Source organism: Tauraco erythrolophus, chromosome 19 (assembly GCF_009769465.1).
Source record: "Tauraco erythrolophus isolate bTauEry1 chromosome 19, bTauEry1.pri, whole genome shotgun sequence".
In the NCBI taxonomy this organism is placed as follows: domain Eukaryota; kingdom Metazoa; phylum Chordata; class Aves; order Musophagiformes; family Musophagidae; genus Tauraco; species Tauraco erythrolophus.
The window spans coordinates 1,474,276-1,498,993 of record NC_141483.1 but is presented as its reverse complement, the minus strand read 5'-3'; the positions used below and the strand labels follow the sequence as shown (position 1 = coordinate 1,498,993).

Genomic DNA, 24,718 nt, shown 5'->3' with positions numbered 1-24,718 from the left:
GAGGGCACAGTAGTGACCACAACCGGGACGGGGCTGGGACAGGGACCAGGATCGGGATCTGGACCAGGCTGGGACCAAGTGCGCTGCAGGGACTGGAGGCAGCCCGGGACCGACCCCCTGACAGGAGCTGACCCCTGAGATACCCCCAGCCCCCTGGCTCCCGACCCTCTGGGATTGCCCCTGGCTAAAAAAAGCCCCTGGTAAAGGTCATGGCAGCTTCAAAGATGGCAATGATCACATTAGATGCCATGAAGACATTAGATGGACGTCAGTTAAAACCCAATAGCATTGAAACGGAAAGAATCGTAGCTGTCTTGGATGAGGTGATTGCCAAGCTGGAGATGAGCAGTTTGATTCCATGTATTATCAGCTCTCTGGACAAGTTTGCTGACATGCTGGGACCTGAGATCACAACCAACCTGATCGAACACCGAAAGCTTTCCAATGAAATGGAGCACCTGCTGTCCAGCTCTGAAGAAGGGGACACTGCGAGAGCTGAGGAACGACGGGGCTGTGTCTGCTTGCTAGAGCAGCATCTGAAATGTTCTGTTAGAAACGTCCTGAGACTCTTGCTGGCCAACCCTTCGCTTTGCCAGGCTCTGAAACACAAAGCCTGGGTGAGAGGGCCACCAGCCAAAGCGTTTATCAAAGCCTTTGGGGAGTTCAGGAGCTTCATGCTTGAGAGACTCCTGACTAGTCCCATGGAAGAGGAAGAGAAGATTCAGTTCGTGGAAGACATCTCCCTTCAGATTGAGAAAAACACTGAAGCAATCACAGCTTTACAGGCACAGCTGGCAGCAGCAACCCGGGCTCGAGAGGAGGAGGTATGATATTGTGGGAATATGTTTTCCAACAAAACGTTACTGAAGCAAAACTTTGATAAGCTAAAAGCTGATCCCCTTCTTGCAGTTCTCAAAGAAGTTCCAGAAATGATTTCTAAACCAGATCCTAAATTTAAAGATACTGTTTTCATTGTAAAATATAATGAAAAATGCTTATTACATGCTTGATTTTTTTTTAAACTTGAATTTGGCACGTTTTGAACCTGTTCTCACCAGCCAACTTGTATGACACAAGTCACCGGGTTTAAAAGGGAGCTGCAGGACGGGCACAAATCGCTGCGGTAGTGTTTTGGCAGGGCTGCAACGTCAGCTGCCAGTGCAAGGCTTCGTTCACTGCTGCTGAAACAATGAAAAGTCATTCCAGGGAGAGATTGCTCTGATTAAAATCCATTTTTTATATCTGCTCTGCCTTCACTCTTGCTTAAAACCAACATTTCTGTGATTTCCAACTCTGTAATACTCGCTGCCTCAGAGCATTTGTGATGAATATGCGGTTATACCAATTCCTAATGTTTTCAGTGAAGGCAACAGAGGTACAGACAAATGAATGGGCATTTCCCAGGCTCTTTCTGTGAGTTCGAGGGCTGTGCCAGCATCCAAGCCCCTGAACTCCTGACAAACAATCCTTTTTCTTTCTCCTTCCTGCAAGAAGGGTCAGACGGGAAGGTTTTGTCATGTGCTCGCTGTGCTGAATGGTGCTAATGGAGACAGGGGCTGCTTTCCCCATTCCCTCTGCTCCTTGGAGATCCATGAATCGAGACACTTGAAATTTTGATGTGCAATTTGGCAGCTTGTCCAGGGCATCATGAATAAAGCCGTTTCACTGGTCCCAGCTGAGGGTTTCTCTCGCGGGCAGCACACTGAGCTGCGGTCCCTGGACAGTCACTTGGAGCCTAATCCAAAGCTGGAGGGAGCCACGGGGCTCACTCCAGTGGCAGTGATTTTGGCCCTTCCTCAGATGGCAGTGCCAGCGGGTCTCAGTGTGGCTTGTTCATTCTCTACCTCTAGTCACAGGCGCACAGAGGAGCAGTGGGGGAAGGTTTCCAAAGCACCTTGTGTAACTGTAACTCTGTTCCCTTGGCCAGCAGTGGTGGGTCCCTGTTGCTCCCAGATCAGCAGAGTGTCTTCTTAGATCACCTCCACCTTTGCAAGGGTGCCTTACTTCTCCTGCCCACCTTCAGCCTCACCTGCATTTCTCGCTGGTATTTCTTTCTCTTGTTTTCTGGGTCTAGATTCACAAGAAGGACAACCTGATCAAAGACCTGAAAACCAGCATGCAGGATCTGATCAAAGACTGCAAGGCCAGCATCCAGCAGCTCAAGCAGGAAGGGCAAAAACAGCGAGAAGAGCAGCTGCAGGGCTCCCAGGCCAGGTGTGCCAGGCTGCAGCAGGACATTCAGCAGCTGGGGACACAACTCAGTGCCCTTGTACTGGAGCATCGAGCGTCAGAGCTGGCTCTCAGAAAGGTAAATGGTAGGAGAGCTCTAGAACAGGAGATTTAAAACCTTTTGTAGTGCTGTCAGGTCTGGCCGCTGCCTGCTGCAAGTAATTACTCGGTTCCTGCAAGCTGCTGGCAGGATGCACATGCTGTTTGTCAGAGTTTACCTGCTCTGTCCTCATGCTCTGATGATTGCAGTGGAAAGCAACCCTGCAGCGACAGCAGGGAAGCAGCCTGCTCACAGGTCTTCCTCCTGCCTGCTGACTTAGCTCTGACAACACCTCCGGCGATCCCGCACGCTGGAGAGGCTGTGCCCTAGTCAGGGTGCAGAGAGCAAGGCTACAGCAGGACAGGCGAGGCAGGCAGGGATTTGGTGCAGGAGCAGAGCAAACATAATGCTGGCTGAATATAAAGCCATCTTTCAGAGTTGATCGTAGTATTCCAGGCTGAGCACAGCCGATCTCGGAAGCTGAGCAGTTCCCACTCTGTCTGGCACTTTGCTGAAGACACAAGCCAAGGAGTTGGGTTGGGATGAACGAGGGGGAAATGTGATTTATCACCGTGCTGAGCAGATACAGAAGGAGAAAGCAGGAGCAGCAGGCAGGCTGAGGCCTCTGCATTGACAGCTCTGCCCTGAGCAGAACGTGCTGGGGACACAGGGCACAGAGAGTCTGGAACTGGAAAAAGAGCATTTTTTCTTCTCATTTTGCTCCTACTTGGTATTTACTCCAAACAAGCACTGGCTGTCCCTGGGCAGAACAGCACACAAGGGTAAGGGGGCATCTTTCACTCTCGTACCGGATGCCGTGGAGCAAAGCAGCAGCGGGGCTGGGCACTGACAGCATCAAATGCATGTTAGAGCCACAGTACAAAATCCAAAATCCACCCATTTACGCCTCCTTTAATGGAATGGCAGCTTCTTCTGAGGCTGCAGGCCCCTGCAGTGCTCGTTGATGAGTTGCTCAGCTTATTCTAGTGCTCAGGCAGACAGAGATTTATGGACCACAGAGGTCTCCTTTCCCCCTCCTTAGCATGTGCTGTAGCCCTGGCTGGCCCAGGGTTGTATTTGTGGTCTAAACAGCTGAGGTCTGACCTCATGATGGCCTGGGAGCCCTTGGGACATCCTGGGTCAGTGTCATGCAGGGAATCGTGCAGCACTTGTGATGGGCTGTACCTGATTTTGATGATTCCGTGGAGCGCAGATGATAGAGCAGCTTGGGGTAAATTGCTCAGACCTGGTTATGCCGCAGTACGGCCACTGTTAAACTCTTTTATAGCTAGAAATATATCTTCATTTTAAAAGGCTCCATCTTTTGAGTACTTTCTGTCCCGATTTCATGTTTAGCAGCTCTCTGTTGCTTCAATTTTCGGGTGGTTGCCCCAGTTTGTCGATGACTTGCCACATTCCATCAGACATGTTCATTTCCTACTGCAGAATGTACCTTTCAGATGCCTTTCGATCTTCAGGCCTCACGCAGCTCCATGCTGTAAACAAAATAAGGCCCTTTTGGCCCCAGGGAATGTCCCATGAGAACCTGCAAACCAGGGCAAACAAAGTATGTGTCAGCTGAAGGAAGCTTGCCACAAGGAGGAGGTGTTACACACAAATAGAATGATGCTGGGGCTCAAAGTTACACCGTCTTCTAACTCAGGGTATTTTTTACCAGGCTTCAGGTGCCTGCACGGAACCCGACTTGTTTTGTGTTTCAGAGGAAGCGCAGAGCGGAGACGGAAATTGTGAACTGGATCGAGAAATATGACACAGACATTGGAGAAAAACAGGTATCCTCTTTAAAGTGCTTTGCTCTCCCACGAAGTGATGTGTTCAGGTAGGTCCCTGTCCAAATGGACATGTGGCTCTTACACAGGAGGCTGTGAAGTGAAGGGCAGTCCTCCATCCCGAAGAACAGGCTTTAGGAGGAAAGGTGTCTTTGTCCTGCCTATGTCTTCAGGAGTTCTCTGCTGCTTTGACTTTAGAAAAAGTTACATCCACTGCTAAATCCCACAGTATTTAGGGGCAAATGAGTTGCCATGTTCTTTCAGATGTGTCCACCTGATGCTAGGGACCAGTCTTCCCAGTTTTGCTTCGATTCTCGATCCCGTTGGCCCTATCTGGTGTCCAAATCACGCTCCTGTTTCTGCTGGCCCCCTCAAGAGGCATCTCCCAAGCGCTAAGAAACTGAACAGCCTGCACGTCGCTGCCTTGGCATCCACCCGAACCACAACAGGCTGAGAATCCCACCAGCACGCCCAGTCTCACCTCTGAGAAGGCTCTATTTGCTTTCCTGTTGCTGCCCTGTTTATGGAGATGGGTAAAAGCTGTTGGATTACTGACAAAGCAAAACGCAGGAGCTGGCTGCTAATTGTAAGAAATGATCCCCCCTTGTCAGGTGTTTAACAATGTGACCGTTTTGCTCTCCTGTCTGCTGGGCTGCGGAGCACCATGTCACAGCAGGTGTGGGGCAGAACTTGCTAAGGCAGACACACATCCACGCTGCTGGTTCCTCCAGTTTTCCACCTCTGTGTGGCTTCCTCAAAAGCATTAAGGAAAGGCCAAAACCGCTGCTAGTTTGGAAGTGCAGTAACACCATTAAAACTACCTGTCCTTGGCCTTTTCCAGGCTGAGATGGTCTGGCTCGTCTCATGCTCTCAGCATATTAGCTGGGATTTGGTGCCACTCATCTGAACAGCTTGTTGAACACACAGATACTAGGGCCTGGCATCTCATGAAATCCCCTGGGCACATGCCTCCTTTTTGAGTCCCTTTGGAAAGGCTCAGCTCAGCTCCCAGTCGTGGTTCTGCCTGGATTCGGGATGGGTTTAAGAATCCTTTACCTAGGGATTTGCAGGGATGAGCTGCTGAATGCCCTTGGAATTGCTGTACCTGGTATCTGCTGTCTTGCTAGGCTGAGTACGAGGAGTTGCATGTTGCTTACATGGAGGAGAAGGCCCAGCTGTCCCTGCTGATGGAGAAACACGATGTGCTTCTCCAGGAGTATTCCCAGATTGATGAGGAGCGCAGGATACGTCAGAAGGAGGAGGAGGAGGCTTTGAAGGAACTCAGCACCATGACCCTTGCTGCCATCCGCATCCAGGCATGTTGGAGAGGCTACTTGGTTCGATCCCTCTTCAAGTCAAAAAGGAAGAAGAAGGGCAAAGGCAAAAAGACCAAGAAATAAAGCACAAAATCTGTTCTTTATCCTCCTGGCAAAGGTGCTGACTCCACTGGGACTGAGCTCTTCCACATAAAAGCATTAGATTTGAGAGAGCATTTGCATTAAAGCCCAGGCTCTCCAGGGCTGGGGCTGCCTCTTGTAGTTGTGGAGTATACGGAAGCAGTGCCGTGAAGTCGTGCCTCACCATTTTAGGTTTATCTGTGCTCCTTCTGCAAGGAGGAGGATGTCTCCTGAGGAAGGGAATGGGCCAGGAGTGCAGGTTCCGGGCTTTTCTCCTTGGCTTCAGTCTCCTTGCCCACACCTTGCTTGTGTGCCAGGGCCCAATTCTGTTCTTACCGTAGGTGGCAATAAAATCATTCCTTCATCTGATGTGGTTTCCCCTTGTTTGGATTTGAGAGACCCCGTCCCTTTCTGCAGGATGAAGCTGCAGGACTGTTGCTTATCAGGGAGAGGAGCAACACCAGTCCTGCCTGGGCATCACCCCTGGCACTCTGCATTGTTCCGCAGGGGCCATCTGAGGGGTGGGATGTGGCACAGCCCAGCTTGTGCCCTGCTCCCAATCCTGCAAGTCACTCCCTAAGCCAAGCAGCCAACTACGCCCTCTCTAATGCAGATTCCTCTGTTGACAGCACCCTCTGCTCTGGATTCTCGGTGCCTAATGCTCCCAAAGCATCCTACAGTCTTTCCCTTCCACGGGGGCATGACACAAGGGTTTTTACTTCCTCCCTCGACCTCCTATTTTCAATAGCCGTGTAGCAACTTTGTACCATGGAGCTCTTCCCTCCTCTGCCTGCTAGGGTTGAAATTGGGCATGGATACAGTCATACACAGCGCGCTATGTCTTATTTCATTTCCTTGGAAAACTAGGCTGTTACGTGTTACCACAAAGGCCCTGGGCAGCTCCTTTCACATATTCTTTGCATTTAACAAGGCTGCGAGCAAACAGCATTTTGGATCCAGACTCCCAGTGACACTTCTTCACTCCCAGCTTCAGTGGCCTTTCCTTGCAGCCGCTCTTCCCAGGAGCGGGCAGTGACACTGTCTGCAGAGCCCAAAGAGCCACCAGGTCCCAGTCCTCCCCTGCCCTTCTACCCCTGTTCATAAACAGGCACCTATAGCAAAAGAACTGAGAGGCATTCAGCCAGGTGATAGACCGAGAACACCTTCTGATGGGAGCATGCCAGCCTTTGAAGTCCAAAGTACTCTCAGATTGTTTCTGGACATAGGAGTTGCCGTTACGAGCTGCCTCAGTCTCTGCTAGTGCCAGAGGTGCTGGTCCTCGTGGTCGAAGGACTCTCAGGTGTGTCTCTTGGTGGGAGGAAACGCTCAGCTGGCTTCAGGGGGGCAGAAGCAGCTCTGTCCAGAGCAGCGGATGGACTTTGCCTGCTTCTTTCTTCACCCAAGGAACTGCCTAGCCCCAATCCTCAGGCTCGGAGCCAAGTATGCTCACTGGAGATGTCCCCAGAGCTGGTGTCAGGGGCTGGAGGAGCCTCTTCACCCACCCTGGGAGACCCTGGCAGGGCTGGCAGGAGCTGCGGGCAGGGCTGGCAGGAGCGGGCAGGGCTGGCAGGAGCTGCGGGCAGCAGTGCACGTGTAGGTGGTGGGCAAGCACTAATGTGATCAGCGGGATCAGGGCAGATCAGGGAGATCAGCGAAAGGCGATCTCCCGGGGCTGGGAGCGTGGAGGCACAAAAAGAAGGGGCCTCAGGGGATGCCTGGCAGGGCAGCGTCTGCCACATGCCCCCGTGGTGCTTCGGCGGGCTCACTGCGGAGAGGAACCCCCCTCGGACATGACCCAGCTCATACAAAGCAGGACCGCTGGCTGGTGGGGAGGAGCAGGTGAGCGGGATGGGGCTTTTCCTCTGGGCAGGTGGCACCAGGAAGGGTTTCTATGTGAGCTGTGCCGGGCACTGCTACCCCTCGTGCCGGGCCCTCGGCCCCACATGTGCCCACGCAGCCATCTCCTGGGCTCTCCTTATTTGCCTGCTGGTTTGTGTTCTTCCCCTGGGCATCCTCTTCCTAAAACAGCGTTAAGTGTGGGGTTTTTCAGTGTCTGAAGAGAGGGCTGTTGGAGCGATTGTTATCCAACAATGGAGAGGTCAAATTTTTGAATTTCCTGAAGGGTTTAGTAGGCGGTTTGCACACACCTAAGGAACATAATGGGATGGGCATCCCTGAAGCGGCTGGGAATGATCAGAAGGGAGACTCTTTAGCCAGAACTGTCTGCCCTTGAGGGGAACATCCCAGAGAACGGATCAACTTTGTTCTCATGTTTTTCTGAGCTGTGAGCGTATGCAGCAATCAGGTGGGGAAAAGGGAATTCTGGACAGGGGAGATGGCGACTCATGGACCACCTGCCCTGAACGGACCCCAAAGAAAGGGGCGGAGGAGAGAACTGAGCGTGGGAAGGAATTAACATGTAAAGCGAGAGAAAATGATCCAATTGTTTAAGAGAACAACAATGGTTACGGAAACCTGTGATGAACACGCGTGGTCGCAGTGTGTAACTAAGTTTCTGCCCAGGGACCAGTTGTGCTCCAGGAGGAGACACCCCCCGTGCGCCCGCACCGCAACAGAGCCGCTCTGTAATGCTGCCAACTGCGATGGAGAGTTCCTGTCGGGATTGTGTGTAACAACCACACAACCATGGCGGCTGTGGGGCTCCCCCGGCTGCAGCTCTGGGCAGGGCCACGTAACCCCCCCCACGCTCTCCCCGATGCTCCGCCACAACCACGCGGTCACAGCTCCGACGGAGGGGTCGGTGTAACGAAGCCACGACCCCCCCGCGCCTGCCAGGCCGCGAAATGGCGGCGGGGGCCAAAATGGCGGGGGGGGTGATGGGGGGGGGCGAGCTCTTCCCGCCCCGCCGCCAGGGAGCGCGCGCGCGGCGCCGCCACCTCACGTGCCCCCCCCCCCCCCCCCCCGCGTCACGTGGGCGCGGCACCGCCCCCGCGCCGGTGCGCGGCGGAGCGGAGCGGGGCGGCGGGAGCGGAGCCGTCGGGCCGCGCCGCGGGGTCTATGGGGAAGGCGGCCGCGCTGTGCGGCGGCGGCGGCAGCGGCAGCACCCGCGGGCTGGTGTCTCTCCTCAGCGCCGTCCCCTGCTTGGCCTGCCACGAGCTGCCCGCCATGAGCGCGGAGCCAGCGGGCCGGGGCGGCGGGGGACCGGCGGGGGGGCCGCCCGCCGCCCCGGGCTCCGACACCTACAAGGGCTGGCTCTTCAAGTGGACCAACTACCTGAAGGGCTACCAGCGCCGCTGGTTCGTGCTCAGCAACGGGCTCCTCAGCTACTACAGGTACCGGAGGCGGCGGGGGGGGAATGGGCGGGTACCGGCGGCGTCTCGGCCCGGCCCGCGGCGTCCGCCGGGTGCCCGGTACCGACTGTGCGGTGCCGGCCCCGCCGAGCCCGGGCAGGTGCCTCCGGTGGCGGGCGGCCGGCGGGGGCTGCCCCGCGGGGTCTGCGCTTTTGGAGAATGAAAACCTCTTCGTTTTGCCGAGTTTGGGGTGTGTGTTTGGGTTCTTTTTGTTTGTTTTTAATCCTCTTTTAAAGCAAAACTCGAGGTTTGATCTTTCGGTGCTGCGGTGGGTCCGGTGCGGGGATCGGCCGCCCCCTCCATCTCCCGCCCCTCCGCCTCTTCCTGCAGCACCTGCAGCTGCTACAACCGCCCTTAAAGCCAAAATCATAATTCCGGCAATATCCCCCCTTCTCGCCTAAAACTCATTTGCTTTTATAACCTGCTTCTGCTGCTTTTTTTTTTTTTTTTTTTTTTATTATTATCACGCAGGAGGCCAGAGGCTGAAAATATTTCCAGTAGAAAGGCGAGCGCTGCGGTGGCTGTGTCCCAGGGGAAAGGATGGCCTGGGATGTTGTGCTCGGGGAGGCTGCTGAGGCAGGAGGCTGTGTTGTTGGAGGAGGGAAGGGAGTTACAGCACGTAGCGGTGACTCCGAAGTCTTCCCTGGCTTTGCTTTGCTGTTTAATGTGATGGGTTTGATACCGACGGGCTGCGGGTTCAGCGAGGAGGGTGTGGGACGTGGGGACTGGACACTGTGAGGTTTGAGCCAAAGTGATGCTGGTTTGGTGAGCCAAAGTGATTTTGGTGTTTCTTGTATCAGCTGGGCGGTAAAAATACAAACATATGGGGATTTTGGTAGTTTTATCCTTTAGGAAGGATGAGGTTTATTCTCATCCCTTGGAAGACAAGTTCACTGTCACCTTCAGTGTTGTGGGGAATATGCTGGTTGTGTTTCAGAATGTGGAAATGATCCTGGATATTAAAGATGGTTAGAGCTTTACAAAAGAAAACGTCTTTAAAGTACCAAACCCTGGGAGTGAGGAATTTTCTGGGAAGGCTATGGAGAAGCTGTTTTTCCTCCTGACACAAAGTTCATCCTCTGGTGTCATCTCTGCTGCAGCTGCAGATCCCTGAGCTTCAGCTCGCTGCCAGGTGCTAATGTAAACTCCTCCGGCTCTAAACAGAGACCTGGGTGCTGGTGGCAGTCCATGGCAGGTAACAGGTCAGAAGTCGAATAGTGTGTTTATTTACTTGGAGTTGTATAAAAATCCCCGAAAACCCCAAATTCAGGCCAAGCAAAAGTGCTTTATAGCAAACACCCCCACGAGAATGTAGTTACCTCTCAGTAATTCAGCTAATTAACTTGTAATCTTTTAGGGTTCGCTTATGCTCTTCTAACTCTGGTCCAGATCTGGACCAGCAGAGCTACGTGGCTTGGAAAGGTCGTTGGAGTTTAATGCTCCACTTGTAACCGTGTCAGAACGTTGTTTTTTTTTTCTGTATTGGCGCCAAGTCTGTCATGAGCAAACAAGTGGTTTTCTTCCAATTATTTTAGATTGGAACAAGTAGGTTTATTTTAAGATGAGTTGATCTGTTTGAGGCTAAAACAACAAACAAAAACACCCAAGGAAATTATTCTGAGCAGCATGTGAAGGAGTTGAAACTGCATTACTTGTGGAGCTTTCAGCCAGGGCAGATCTGCAGCAGGTGCTTGGGAAAAGTGAAGCTGAAGATTTTTGTGCCTTCTTTTCATTGTTGGGCTCGATGAGGACTCAGTGAATTTGATTATGAGTCAGGAGTACAAAAATATAGTGCGGAACACATGGTAAAGTTTTTCCTAAATAGAAAAAAAAAAAAGCCTCCACGATAATCTTCAAAACCAATGCTTTTAAACAGTGGTCATGCCGACCCCTCACGTGTCTTGCTGATCACGGAGTGTTCCTTGAGACAATCTGGGGTAAAACGGCAATTTTTTATTTTCACATGACTTCTGGCTAACTGAGAGGAGCAAGGAAGCTCCAGGTGTCAGGCTGTGCATCTTCCTCCTCCTCCTCCTCCTCTGTGTGAGGAGACTGCTGGGCAGCATGTGGACTTCTGTTCGTTTGACTTTTATGCAGAGAATTTACGAAATAACTTGAATAAAGGGCTCTTGCTGTTCTGTGAGCCACGCATCTCGCGTTCTGCTGGATCTTTCTGCTCATCCCAGCTCTGAAGATGCGCGCCAGAGTTTTCTTTTTCTGCCCTTGCTGGTGAAGGCTTTGCAGGTTAAATCATGCCCTTGCAGGTGGATTGCTGCCCTCTCCTCCTCTCCATGGCTTTGGACACCTTTGGAACTTGGGTTTGGAAGCCCCGATGCACGACCTGGATGGTGTTGACTATTCAGGATTAGCTGGACAGAAGCTTCGTTTCGCTTGTGCGCTAAAAGTCGTCTTAATTGGAAAAAACACACCGTGATGCTCTTTGTGCATATTGATTTAGTTCCAGATTAAAGTTTTTTTGTTTCATTTGGATTTCCTGCTGCTTGCTGTTTGGATTACGTTAAAAACCAGCCTGCCGTGGTGCCTAGTGGTGATTCCTGGGGGGGTTTGTTGTTTTTTTTTTTGTCTGGAGAGTTGAGCTCTTGGAGCCTTGCGCAGCCCGTTGGGAGCTGCCGTTGTCCCTGCGTGCGGGTGGGCTTGCTGCCATCCTGCAGGAGCTGCTCGGTGGGGTTTTCTCGGGCAGCCAGGTGCAACACCTGTTTTCTGCCCAGTTGGTTTCACAAGGCTGATTTGCGGAATTAAAGCTGCTAATTAGTGTATTCTTTCCAAGTGGAGTGTTTAAAAGCCTCCTGCGTCTTTGTGAAATCTGGGAAGACATCAAGTCTTGCTGCCAGTGAAGATTCCCTGCAGGACCTGTGCTTTTGGTTCATATTCCTTGCTCTGAACCTGTGGAAAAGGAAAACAGCTGAGTAATTCATGAAGATTTCCTCTGCGGTACCCTCCTCTGGAGTGAGGCGTGCGGATTTAGGAACTTACAGGAGTTGCATGGTAAGATAGTTGGACCATTTTAATTGCCCTTGGTTGTCTTTTTTTGACTCTTAGGTTGTTTTTTTTGACAAAGTTTTCTGGCTGACTTGGAAATACATAGTGCATAGGTGGTGCCTGTGTCGCGAGGCAGGTTGAGCATGGCACAACTGCTCTACTTGACTCTCTAATGATCAAAACTCTCTTTCTAAACTGCTCTGGCAGGCTGCCACTTACAGATTTATCATTATCTGTAATTAGTGTGTCTGTACAGGAGAATCTAATCACCTTGAACAGATAAGTGTTTTCAAGGAGATTAGGGAGGATCTTTAGGAAAGTATTAGTTCATCAAAAGTTGGCCTTGGCCCTTGTGATGGAGGCTGTAGATGCGTGTTGTCTTCTCCAAGCAGCTTTCTCGTATTTGGAAGAGCTCGAGTTTCGTGTTGTCTCCTTGTGGGGTTTGGTCCGCAGCCCGTAGTCTGTGCGTTAGCTGTCTGAAGAGCCTTCAGCAGTGCTTTCTGCGGTCACGGGACGTAATAGCTACAGCAGAGCCAAGTGGAGAAGGGAAAAGCCCTCTTGGTGCTGTGTGTGATTTGGTCGTTGAGAAAGGACAGGCTTCTCACCAGCAAGCAGCCTTAGCTGCCCTGGCTGGGGCCGCTCCGGGGGAAGGATGGGGCCTGGGGCGGTTTAGCTGCCTTGGCTTTGGTACCCTGCCGAGGTGGAGGTGGCAGTGGGCGGCCCCCGTTCCCTGGAAAAGCTGTGTTTCCCCAGAGCAGGGTTCTTTATTAGCTTTGTTTATGCAGCAGTTAACTCTTGGTTAGCATTGTAAGGTCTGGAGTACAACCCAGAGGGTTTTTGTTTTTTTTTTTCTTGCTGCTTGTGCTGAGACTCCAGCTGAAACCTGGGACGGGGAGTGTGCTGCTGATACCAAGAGTCAAATGGAGAGCTTCCAGAAGAGACCTCTGGGAGCCTCTGATCCAGTGCCCACTTAATATGGAGCTACTTGATGAGGTTCCTCAGGACTTCGAGCTGCTGAGGTTGGAACGTCTCAGAGGTATGGATTACACAGCCTCTCTGAGCACCTCTTCCAGTGTCAGACCACCTGTGGGGGAAAAATGTTTCCTTCTATTTAGCTTGTACGTAATAAAATGAGGAGTGAGATATCCTCTCCTAGAATGATTTTTCTAACAGCTTGTCACTCTGCAGATATAGTAGCTGATGTCCTTGACTGTTTGTCATCCAAGAGGTGTGGGAGCACATAGGTTTCAAGGTCAGCCCTGTGGCTGCGTGGTGACTTTGAGCTACTTGTTTTTCAATAACATTTTAACAATGCTTGTTCCCAGTCATGTTTTCCTGTGATACTCGCTTTGCTGTTGATCATGGTTCATCACTTGCCCGTTTTTGGGTAAGCTTGTCTTCTGTGCTTTGTACTGGGGCACGCAGTGCTCGCCCGGCTCGGTCGGGGCATGGCAAGTCCGAGCAGCGCTCAGGTGCCACCATGGTGCCAGATGAGCGATGCTCTGGGCCAGGCTGCTTGTTCCAGGCTTGATTGCTCCGCTCCCAGTTTAGTGCTGCGGTGAGGGAGTCAGGCTTGCTTGACTCCAAACAGCAACTGCTGCTGACGCTGCAGGAGAGTGTGAGACACGGATCTTATTCCTTAGGGGTGTTTTCAGCATGGCCTGATGAGGATTTTTATGTCTGTTCCTTCGCTTGTAGTATTCTGTTTGCTGGTTGCAAACTGCCAGCCAGAGCTATGAACTATCTTCTTGCTTTATTTCCACCTATATAATCTCAAATTGAGTATACTGGCTCAAGTGCTTCATTTGGTGAAATTATAGCAGAAGTAACTGATTTGTCTTGTGTGTTACTGGATTTTGAGGTGACGGGAGGGGCAGTGCGTTCTGGTTTTGGGCAGTATGACTGCAGCCGGTGTTGCTGTCTCAAGGTCATTTGGATGGTGAACTTTCAGGCAGTGTCGCTCACCCTGCAGTTTTAGTTCCTGGAGCTGTTTGCAGGCACAAAGCATGTTTATGGACTCGGCTTAATGGGAGAGTAAGATGCCTGTCGCCCGTTTCTGGTCTCAGTTGTTCCAGCTTTGTGGCTGGAGAACACGTCGCTGTGCCGTAGCCTCCCTGGGGCTCTGCAGAGGCAGGGAAGGTCAGTCGCTGCTCTGGTCCTGTGTTTCTCCCACACGCTGCTGGTAGCTGCTGCTCAGCTTTGCCTTTTGCAGCTCAGGGTTTTCGTGCTGGCGGTGGCTTTGCCTACCTCTGAGAAATCCTTGGTCTTCCTTCGGTGCTGCCGGGTACCCTCAGGGAGCGGTACGGCTGTCTCTTCTGGTCCAGGTGCACAGAGGTGACGGGCATCACCTGCCTTTTGGCTGTAGCTCCTCTGCCTGTCTCTTTCCAGGGCAATATGTATTCAGGTCTGACTTCTTTTGCTCCAGTTACAGGTTCAAACTTGTGTGTTTAAACCTGTCATCCCTCTGCACCCACAGTGAGTCAGTGGTGAAGGAGCTGATCTTCCTTGGCAGAAGTAATGCGGGAAACATGCTGTGTTCTCCCTTGCAGTATCCCTTTAACCTCCCTGATCTCCTCCCGAAGAGGAGTTTTCTGTCAGCACAACGTGCAGTGTTCAGTCACTTCTGAGTGACTCGGACTTTCGATATCTGTAGATTGATTTTTTTTCTCTTGGAGCAAGTCAGTCTGTTGAGCTGCTTTTCTGTGTAGTTTCGTGCTTAAAGTACAAATTGCGTTGTAGCTAGGTAACTTTTGGGGGTAATTTTAGGTACCTTAAGTTTGTGGTAATATCAGAGCCCGTCGCTTCTTGTAGGTCTCTTCAGATCTAGCGCTGATGGCCAGCAACTCAGGTTGTCACCCTGAAATGTGAGTTGTGCCAGCCTGCTATCTGGAGAGCCAGCAGCGTGCGGTGCGGTGACATCCTGGAGGTTTGTCCCCTAAATAGGATCGCATTTCAAAACTCGAGCTGGCTGGAGGTGTTAAATTTCCCTTCAGGTCTTCGTTATGCCGTTCAATTATCTTAATTGTTCCTACAGTGTGTTGGCAGGGATCTTTCTACGTTTTATATCAGCCTTTGTTTGGTTTCTATCAAAAAGCTTGTTTAATAATTAATTGCTTAATATTTCTCTGCCTGACGACTGCAGGCTGGGCAGACGGAGTTAAGGCTGGAGGATAACAAAGCTGGATGTGCTTGTCGCTGTTGGGTCAGCGATTGCTGACTCACACGGGCACGTGTGCCAGGATGCCGGCGCCGAACCTCCCAGCTACGGACGGATCAGTCTGAGAATTCACGATGCAAATTGAAAGCGTGGTACAAGGGGCCAGTGGCATGATTCAATTGGCAGTGGCAGCCCTGGGATAAAAGCAGAACAAATCTCCTCCTCGGTCCTGTTCCAGGCACTTATAAGATTCACTTCGCCTTTGGAAGCCCGGGCTCCTGGGAGGAGTGGGTTGGAATGTGGCTCGCGGCTCTCTGTCATCCCGGCCTCTGGTTGTCACCGGGTGATGTTAGCTCGTAACGGTATGACATCGCTGCGCCACTGGGTTTGCTGCTGCGTGCCAGTTACATCACGCAGTTCACGGTGCGCACACGGGCAGTGGTGAATTTTTTTTGCAGCGTAAGCAACATCCACCAGCTTTTGTGCCTGTTAGAAATGAGCTGTCGCGCGTTTGCCCTGCATCCAGCAGCCCTTCCTTGCACGTTCATTTGGGCCAGACTATATTTCTATCAACTTTCCTGGATTTTTTATTTTTTTTAATCTCTTATCTAACTCTCCAGGGATATTTTTGCTTTGAAATCACGACTGGATAGATGTATATCCCTACAGTGACTCAGAGGGAGGTCCTTCATTCCCTAAAAATAGTCTTAATTCTCCAAACCCTTCTAGATGAGGAGCGCGGTCTGGGCACGCGTAGCGGTTTAAAGCAGCTTTGCAATGCATATGAAGATAAATCTGGTGAAGTGGGAGCCTGAGCCTTTCTCTTTTCCTTCTTTAACACAGCGCAGTGATTCCTAACCTGTTACTAACAGCTAGAGCAGGTTTCTACTAAGCACTTTAGAAGAAACAGCGCAGGAAAATGTCCTTTGCACTTGCTGCTTGCATATTACTGCTAAATTCATGATATCTTCGTACTTCAGGCTCGTTGTTTGGTGCGGATACCCAACCACTGCAGCTGCGTGGCCTTCTGAAGAACAGCAAACCGCTTCTTTCCGTGGGGTAGCTGGCAGATGTGATAGCAGGGGCTTGCAGCAGTAACCCTGGCTGGGCAGCAAAGCTTTGGGAAGACATATATATTATAGCGGTCTTCCAGTACCTCAAGGGGGCCTACAAGAAAGACGGGGAGAGGCTGTTCAGGAGGGCCAGTTGTGATAGGACAAGGGGTAATGGTTTTAAAATAGAGGGAGGTAGATTCAGGTTGGATATTAGGAAAAAATTTTTTACCATGAGAGTTGTAGAACACTGGAACAGGTTGCCCAGAGAGGTGGTGGATGCTCCATCCCTGGAGACGTTCAAGGCCCGGTTGGATGAGGCCCTGAGCAACCTGATCTAGTTGGAGATATCCCTGTTCCTTGCAGGGGGGTTGGACTAGATGACCTTTGAAGGTCCCTTCCAGCCCTAACCATTCTATGATTCTATGATTCTATGACATTTGACCTCCAGCTGCTGGGCTGTGCGTTCATGTTACTTGCTTCATTGCTTCAGGGATGCTCCCTACGGCGTTCGGTGACAACGGGCTGTAAGCACAGTCGTGTTTTCAGAAGTGTGGTGTTGGGCACTTCTCAGCTGACTCAGTCCTTTGTGCCCGTCACTCATCCGAACACAGAATTAGAGTACTTGTCACAGCAGAAAATATCCATGGCAACTAATTTGCCAGTTTTGGGAATCTTCATGATTTTTGAAGTTTCTCTTTCTGTGAAATGCACAGGGGTGGTTCCACAAACTTTTGTTTTCAGGTCTTCTGCATCTGTCAGGAGAGATGGCTCTTCTTGGAAACATGTGACAAATACACCGGTCCCAGTTCAGAAGACGGGGTGAGTTTGGGTGTATTTGACTCCAGAATGGCCATGGGTGGCTGAGATGTGCTCATGTCAGTAGACCAGAACTGTGCCCCATATCTCTAGCTGGATTGTGCATGAGTGGGGAGAACGTGATTAAATAAGCACCTTTTTGTCTTAAAAATGTGGTGGTGATGAGCAGCAGGTGGAGGGTGCCACCTGGCAGCTTGTTAAGAGTTAATTAAGTTGTTTCAGCCTTTAGTTTGAAGTCCTTTTAGGAGGCATCTGGATGTGTGCGCTCAGATGGTGCTACGTGGTGAGCTGTAGGGCTCTGTACTTCAGAAGCCCAGTCCTTTATTTTTAAAAGATCGAGACCTTCAAGCTTTGCTGTTTCCAAGTGTGTGTGTTACTGTGACTGATGCTGGATGTTGTTTATTCACCGTTTATTGTTCCCGAGTTACGCTGAGGTGTTCCCCAGCAGAGCTCGTGGAGCAGAAGGCACTACAGGTTGTAGTGTGTGGTCAGGTGAAACTAATACATGGCTTTATTTTATCCAAGCAGATTTTCCTTGCCTTGTCAGTTGGATCTCGCCGTGGTCTGTCCTGGTGAGAGGCTGCTGCGGGCTCCCCAGCTTTGGATCTTTCCTGGGATGTAATTTTTATAAGCAGGAGGGAAGAGTGTACTCAAACTGAGAGTCATTTTGCAGCGGTGCAGAAGGTGACAATCCTCTTAATCCTGTGTGATTTGCATTGAGCACGCACGACATGCCGTCAGCTGCCGAATTGTACAGGACTCTCATTGTCTCGAGGCGACACGGAGAACCCTCTTTTGAAGCTGGTGTTGTGTTGATGCTCACAGTAGCCATATCCTGTCAAGGATCGCTTAGGAGTACTGCGTGGCTTTGTGTTTACTAGTGTTTGGACATTTAATTTGATTATATTTTATTTTTTTTAGTAGACGTGATAAGATTACAGCGCATTAGTCCTGGTATTTGCTTTATAACGTGTTTATTACTGGATGAGTGCACTCGCAGCCAGTCTGTGGCAGACACCAAAGGGAGCAGAGACGTTGCTACGTCAGAAGGCAGGTCTGGTTTTCGGAGGGAACGTGGCAGGCTGGAGAAACGGGGTGATGGGAACCTCGTGGCGTTCAGCAGAGAGGAGTGCAAGCCCTGCCCTGGGGTAGCTGGTGAGTTGGCAGCTTTGCAGAAGAACCTCTGGGGTGGGTCTGGGTGGACAACAGGGTGACCAGGCGTCATCAGAGGTCAGCGGGCTCTTGGGCTGCGTTAGCAGAAGTGAAGCCAGCACGTTGAGGCCGGGGACCATCCCCTCTGCTCAGCACTGGGGAGGCCTGTCTGGGCTCCGGGTCTGGTTTGGGTCTCCCCAGGATGAGGCTGGAGTGGTGGAGGGATGTGGATGTGCTCAGCCTGGAGCAGAGGAGAAGGCGAGACCTTTGCTGCCCGCAGCTATGTGGTGGGAGAGTGCAGAGAGGACAGAGCCTGGCTCTGCTAATGACAGGGTGAGGCATTGGGCTGGTACCAGAGAGTGGGAAATCCTACGTGGATGCAAGGGAACGTGTTTTAATTGGAAGTGGGGGCTGAATATCAGGTTAGGGGTCTGGAGAGGCGGAGGAAAGTCTTGACTGTATTCAAGCTGTGGCTAGACAAGGTCCTGAGCTACCTGATCTGGTTGCTTCTGCTCAGAGCAGGTTGGACCTGAGGCCTCCTGAGGTGCCTTCCAGACTCTGGGGAGGGCAGGAGAGCTGTGTTGGTGAAGCGCCTGATGGGACGAGCTGCATGGAGGGGTCTCCAAACATGAAGCGACAAGAGCTGACCGGGGCTCGCAGGTACAGGTCACCAGTGGTTTACTCCATGGTTATGGTCCTTCTGTTGCACCTGCTCCGCTCGCCCCACAGGCAAGAGTGGTGTGGTGAAGCAATTGGTGAAGGTGGGGAAGGACGGGCTGCAGGATGAGTCCCCTGCAGTCTGGGGTTCTTCGTGCCTCGTGCTTGGAAACGAGCAGGATCCACTTATAAATGGGAAGAGCCGCTTTGGTGAGAAATGGGGATGCTGGTGCTTTCCTGGAACAGTGCAATCTTACCGTGCGCTCCGTGCTGGTTCTAAAGGTGAGGTTTTGTAATGATACTGGGAGTTTAGCATTGGGAAAGCTGGTGTTACTCATCCAGCCCTTCCAGCTCTCAATTCCTGCACTGCTGGTGACTGTGCTACTTTTTCTAAAAAAAATCAGTACAGTTTTATTCTCGAAAGTTAGAAGGCAGCCCTTACGTTGAGGGAAGGACTTCTACCCGATACTGAGGCAGGCTGAGGGTCAGCAAGCAAATACAAACGCACGTCTGAAATTAAACTGTGCTTTCTGGTGTATCATAGGTTTATTAATCAAAGCTTATAATAAATACAAGGTTCTTCTGGGATGTTTGGGGGCTGAAGGCCTGGCTGGGTTTCTGATCAGTTTAGGAGTTGGATTTGCTTCAGGAGCTGAAACATAAAAAGATTTTGGTATTTTCTTACCTGTTTGCTTTTGCCTGTGTGGTCTCAGGGACGTCCCAGCTGTGGTGCTGCCCTGGCAGTGTTTTCCGAGGAGCCTGTGTTTTCATGTAGGTAAACTCTGAGTATGTGCTGGATGAGGCACCTCCCTTGTCCTCTCCATCCCTTTCTTTTATCCCGCAAGAAAAGCAGTGAGGACTTCTGCTTCGAAGTGGAAAACCTATGGATGCAAGCTCCTTGGAAGTTTAGTTTGAAGTTTGGAAGATGACTTGCAGAGGACTATTAAGACATCCTTTACTGCCCTGTAATAAGCCAATTTTTCCCTCCTTACTGCCCGTAAGCATCAAGCCCTGAAGTGGCTCTTCTAAGCACCTTGAGACGATGCAGCACTGTGTCTCGGCACGGTTAAGGTCTGTAATTATTGGGTTGAATTCTACTCCACATCTGCAGCCCTAAGCTGCCTTTACAGTGCAGTAATGAAACGTCTCTCTGGCTGCCCATATCCGATATTCTCCATTCTGAGGACATTACAGGTTAATGTAATAGCTTTAGAGACAGCATGAAGTGCGTGCCGTGGGAACGAGACTGATTTCGTCAGGATTTTGACGTTTGATTTCCAAGCGCACGATGCCTGTAACAGACTCAATGATTGTGAGAGTCAAATTCTGCTGCCAGCGCAGATGGGACATGGAGAGCTTTAGGGAAAAATCCCTACAGATGCTGCAGGGAGGCAGTGCTGTGTTGGCAGTGCAGCAGAGGGAGTGTGGCGGTGGGGCTTTCCTACGTACCGTGACTGCCGCGTGGTGCCCTGGGTTTCACAGAGTGAGGCTGGGTGGTTGTGATGGGAGCAGGAGCCACGTAGTCTTTAATGTGGTGTGGTTTTAATGTTGTTGTGACAAGGTGTTTCCATGATGACTTAACAATTTCTGAAGTTTTAGGAAGGAAGGGTTTGTAAAATAACTAGCTTAAATGCCAGTAGTAAGCTGGCTTCTAATCACAGCAGCACATCGTCACGAGTGTGGCGGGGATTATAGGTTTGTCTCGCAGTCAACGTGCCGTTCTTTAAATATTTTCAGTTTTTCATTTGCCTTGTAAAGGAAATAAGTTAAATCTAGCAAGTGCTTTGTCCCATACATCCTATAATCATGGAATGGTTTGGGTTGGGAGGGATCTCAAAGACTATCCAGTTCCAACTCCCCTGCCATGGGCAGGAACACCTTCCGCTACACCAGGTTACTCAAAGCCTCATCCAACCCGGCCTTGAACATTTCCAGGGATGGGGCAGCCCCAGCTTCTCTGGGCAACCTGTTCCAGTCCCTCACCACCCTCAACGTAAAAAATTTCTTCCTTAGATCTAATGGAAATCTCCCCTCTTTCAGTTCAAATCCATCACCCCGTGTCCTGTCACTACACGCCCGTGTCCAAAGCCCCTCTCCAGCTTTCCTGTAGCGCCTTTAGGTACTGGAAGGTGCTGGAAGGTCTCCCCGGAGCCTTCTCTTCTCCAGGCTGAACAGCCCCAACTCTCTCAGCCTGTCTCCAGAGCAGAGGTGCTCCAGCCCTTGGATTATCTTTGTGACCTCCTCTGGACCCGCTCCAACAGCTCCATGTCCTTCTGGTGTTGGGGACCCCAGAGCTGAACGCAGCACTGCAGGGGGGGTCTCACAGAGCAGAGGGGCAGAATCCCCTCCCTCGACCTGCTGCCCACGCTGCTCTGGATGCAGCCCAGGACACGGTTGGCTTTCTGGGCTGCCAGCGCATGGTGCCAGCTCATGTTGAGCTTCTCATCACCCAGCACCCCCAAGTCCTTCTCCTCAGGGCTGCTCTCCATCCATTCTCCGCCCAGCCTGTCCTTGTGCTTGGGATTGCCCCGACCCACGTGCAGGACCTTGCACTTGGCCTTGTTGAACTTCATGAGGTTCTCACAGGCCCACCTGTATCATGTAAATAAACTCCACTGTTACCATTATGTGCATTTTTAATTTACAAATGTGATTTATTTATGGAATTGCTGGTTTACACCCGCTGTTATTTTATGTACAGTGAACCAAGTGCTAATAAGCATTTTCTAGCAGCTGCTAGAGGGATGTGGGACGTGTCACTGTCCTGCTGGCACCTTCTTGGATTCGCTTGAACGGAGGAGCAGTGCAGAGGGAGGCTTTTTGGCCAAGTTTGGCCTTTTTTGTATTGGACCTGCCTTAACGCTTCTGTGTGAACGTTTGGTCACTGATATATTATACTTTAAAACTATACATCAGAATTCATCTCTCTTCTGTTGGTTGGAGAAAACGTAAAGCTGTGGAGAAGCTTCAGAGAAGTGGTTTCCCCCTGGTGCTGAGCTGCACTTGTTGATATTTGCTTTCAGAGGTGTCACCCTCCGTAATCTCGTAAGATAGCGGGGCAGCGTGTGTCACGCTGCTGAGAGCTGGTCAGGCAAATCTCTCTCTGCTTTTCCTGTTTCCGCTTTTGCTTTGTCTGCACTGGCGAACTGACCGGCTGTTGCCCCCATGTGCGTGAGCTCTTCGCTTGCTTCACCCAGTTTTAATGGTCCTAATTAGCAAACAGAATTCTTTTTCATTCCGTCTCAAGCAGTGTAATTTTGAAATCGTGGGAGGCAGAGGAGGCAGGCGTTCAGGGAAGGTGAGCGTTCGGTGCGTCTCTGACGGAAATGAATGTTGCTGAGGTCGAGGTCTAAAAGTAAACTGTTCCCAGCCCTGTCAGTTTGATGGGAACTGCTGGACATGAGCTCTCGGGCAATGCGGGGACGGAGGTTTTTAATGCTCTTTATGAACACCAGGGCCTGGACCCGCAGTGTGGCTTTGGGACCTGCCAGCAAAACCCTTCTGCTTCCCGAGAGCCTGAGCTGGTGGGCTGGGGCGGGTGGCCTGGGCGAGCACTGGTTGCTGCCAAATGTGGTTTTGCTCATTAGTCGCTTGTTTGCCTTCGTGGTATGCAGCAAGGCTGCTTCGGGAGTCCCTCGGCTTCTCCAAGTGGCTGCTGAAGTGAGAGGCAGTGACTTTGGATGAAGCACTGATGCTGCTTTTGTGGATGTGAACCTTTGCTGGGTGGTGGAGAGGGATGGGGTGGCAGCTGGTGCTTTTTGAGAACGTGTCCTGTGAAGTGCTGTCTGGGAGGCGAGTACCCAGACTTGACTGTTACCAGATGAGCACGATGACAAGAGTGGAGCGCAGGTCTTGGACTGTGCCGAAGCAGCTGGAATATTTCTGCATTAGAAATCTCCAAGCATCTCATCACGCCATAGAGGTTCTCTTGTGACACAGAGCGCTCAACTAAAACTGAAAGTCTGGTTTGAGCAGTTGGGAAATTCGCTTAAAGCTGTAACTCATCCTTGTCTATGCGTGAGAGCAGTCCCTTGTGAAGGTCACTGGCTTTACCTTCCCTCTTGGCTGTGCCTTTAACTCTTGTTCCTCGTAACCCACTGTCAATATCCATAGGATTTTTGCAGAAAATGCGTAGCCCCTGGACGCTGATCCCACTGCAGAGTATTGGCATGACTCGAACCCCCAAGGTAAATTTTTGAATGGACCTATATGTGCTTTGTATGGTGGAATATTCCTGTGTGCAGGCTAGAGGGAACGTGGTATCCCTAGTGTCGGGATACGTTGTTCTAACCATTGTAGCTCTCTTCTGTGCTCCATCCTTGGTTGACGCTGATGAGAGCAGTGTTTGTCCAAGTAGGCTGATGGTAGTGAAAATGAACTGTTCAGGAAGAGGTCTGGAGACGCTAATGCTGAAAGACTTGTTTTAGGCGTTGGGTCTTGCAGGTGAAGCAGCTGAGATGTGTTGAGTCCGTCCAGAAGCGGTTGGCCAAGGTCACTTGGGCATCTGTAGGATTTGATCCAAGGGATCTGCCAGTCCAAATGACGGGCCAGTGAGCGGTTAACTCCTGATTTCTATTTTAGAAAAAGCTCTTGGCGTCTCCAGCGGCTGAAAAGCCAGCTGCCAAAATTTTTTATTTTTTGGATAGTGTCAAAAGGAACAGGAGAGATGTTCTATTGTGTCACACCGCCCCATGCGCTCGCATTGTGGACATGTTTTAAGATCCTGCTTGCATTTTCCCCCTCTCTGTTTCATCAGTTCTTACAAAAAAAATTGCTGTTCACTGGATTGCTGACCTCCACACTCCTCAGGAGCGTGTCCTCAAAGGATAATCAGATCGTTTCAAGGATATAATGGAGATCGTGGAGGTACCTTGTATATATAAGTGTCTCAATTTTCAAGTTCATGCTCCCTTCTGCCCAGACCTGGGTAGTGATTTTATGCCCACTGCCCAGCAGCGCGAACATGTTCAGAAAGGCAGGCGGCTGCCTACGTTCATTTCTGTGAAGAACAGGTGATTGCTACCAAAAGTAGGATAAGCTGACTGTAGAGCTGAACGTGTGGTGTTTTTTTTTGTCATGGAGTAAAGTTTCTAGGAGGTTGCAGGAGGCTTTGGAAGTTGCTGTTGTCTGCTGACATCATTTGCCTTGAGAAGAAGCAGCTGCTCATTGTGTTTGGGGAGAGAACGCAACTGAACAAACCACTCTCCAGATCATAGAATGACAGAATGGTTTGGGTTGGAAGGGGACCATCCAAGAAGGCACCTTCAAGACCATCCAGTTCCAACCCCCTGCCACGGGCAGGGACACCCTCCACTACACCAGGTTGCCCAAAGCCTCATCCAACCTGGCCTTGAACACTTCCAGGGATGGGGCAGCCACAGCTTCTCTGGGCAACCTGATCTGTACTGGGTGCACATCGGGAAACCAGCCGGTGCGCTAGATGGTGCATAAACCTGTAGCAAGTCAGTTACTCAGCTGAGGAGTTGACAGTCAAGGGCTGAGAAGCAACAGTTCGATCGGGTTGTAAATGTGAAGATTTAGCTTTTGTCATCTTCTGCCCAGGCCTTAAAATAGAGGAAGAAACACATCTACATGGCCATGCGGGCTTTGCATCTAAATATCTAGCCAGAAGAAATATTTCATACAGAAAGAAATTCTGCGCTGTAATTTTAGCGTTGTTTGAAAATTGACAGAAAGGCAGAAGTGCGATGACTTTGGAGTGATGTTGGAGGTCACGGGCCATCATTCATGCAGTGTCTCGGAAGAAGATTTATTCAGTACTCAAAAAATTAATGTTGACAGTAACTTGCAGAAAGAGAGCTGCTCGCAGTGGCACAAAAATGCTTGGCAGCAAGCTCTTCTGTCCACACAGGATGTCAGAAAGACTGGTTAAGGCTTGCACTGAAAGCAAATTCCCCCCAAAACTCTATAGGCTGAAAAACTGGGACATCTTTACCAATCTGAATATCCAAAATATGAAAGCGCGTCAGTGGTACAGGAATAAAAATTGGGTCTTAATGTTGAGCGTGCTGTGCCCTGTGCGCTCGTATGTTCTTGGACGTGGTGGTGAGAAAATATAAACATGAGCTGCCTTTGGCTGATCTTTATTGTGAT

At 50.8% G+C, this 24,718-nt stretch overlaps 2 protein-coding genes across 4 annotated transcripts in view; both read left to right on the top strand.

Annotated features, from left to right (window-relative positions):
- Nucleotides 1–209: 209 nt before the first annotated feature.
- Nucleotides 210–5,459, top strand: DRC10 (dynein regulatory complex subunit 10). The gene is made up of 4 exons (XM_009977676.2): nt 210–824; nt 2,075–2,308; nt 3,991–4,062; nt 5,187–5,459. The coding sequence occupies exons 1-4, from the start codon at nt 210–212 to the stop codon at nt 5,457–5,459; spliced, it is 1,194 nt and encodes a 397-aa protein (XP_009975978.2).
- Nucleotides 5,460–8,474: 3,015 nt separating this feature from the next.
- OSBP2 (oxysterol binding protein 2) overlaps nt 8,475–24,718 on the top strand; it is a 114,961-nt gene continuing 98,717 nt past the window's right edge. For 2 of the 3 annotated variants that reach the window (XM_086623824.1, XM_086623823.1), the window contains exons 1-2: nt 8,475–8,749; nt 16,721–16,798. In XM_086623824.1, coding sequence (XP_086479950.1) covers nt 8,475–8,749; nt 16,721–16,798 — 353 coding nt within the window. The remainder of the gene's footprint in view (nt 8,750–16,720; nt 16,799–24,718) is intronic. The other variant, XM_086623825.1, reaches the window with a different exon arrangement.

What these genes read in the sequence shown, in the direction of transcription:
- DRC10 (XM_009977676.2), top strand. Translation starts at nt 210, where the DNA reads ATGGCAGCTTCAAAGATGGCAATGATCACATTAGATGCCATGAAGACA. An exon ending in CAGAGCTGGCTCTCAGAAAG is followed by an intron (nt 2,309 to 3,990) that starts GTAAATGGTAGG and finishes TTTGTGTTTCAG; the next exon opens with AGGAAGCGCAGAGCGGAGAC. An exon ending in CAGACATTGGAGAAAAACAG is followed by an intron (nt 4,063 to 5,186) that starts GTATCCTCTTTA and finishes CTGTCTTGCTAG; the next exon opens with GCTGAGTACGAGGAGTTGCA.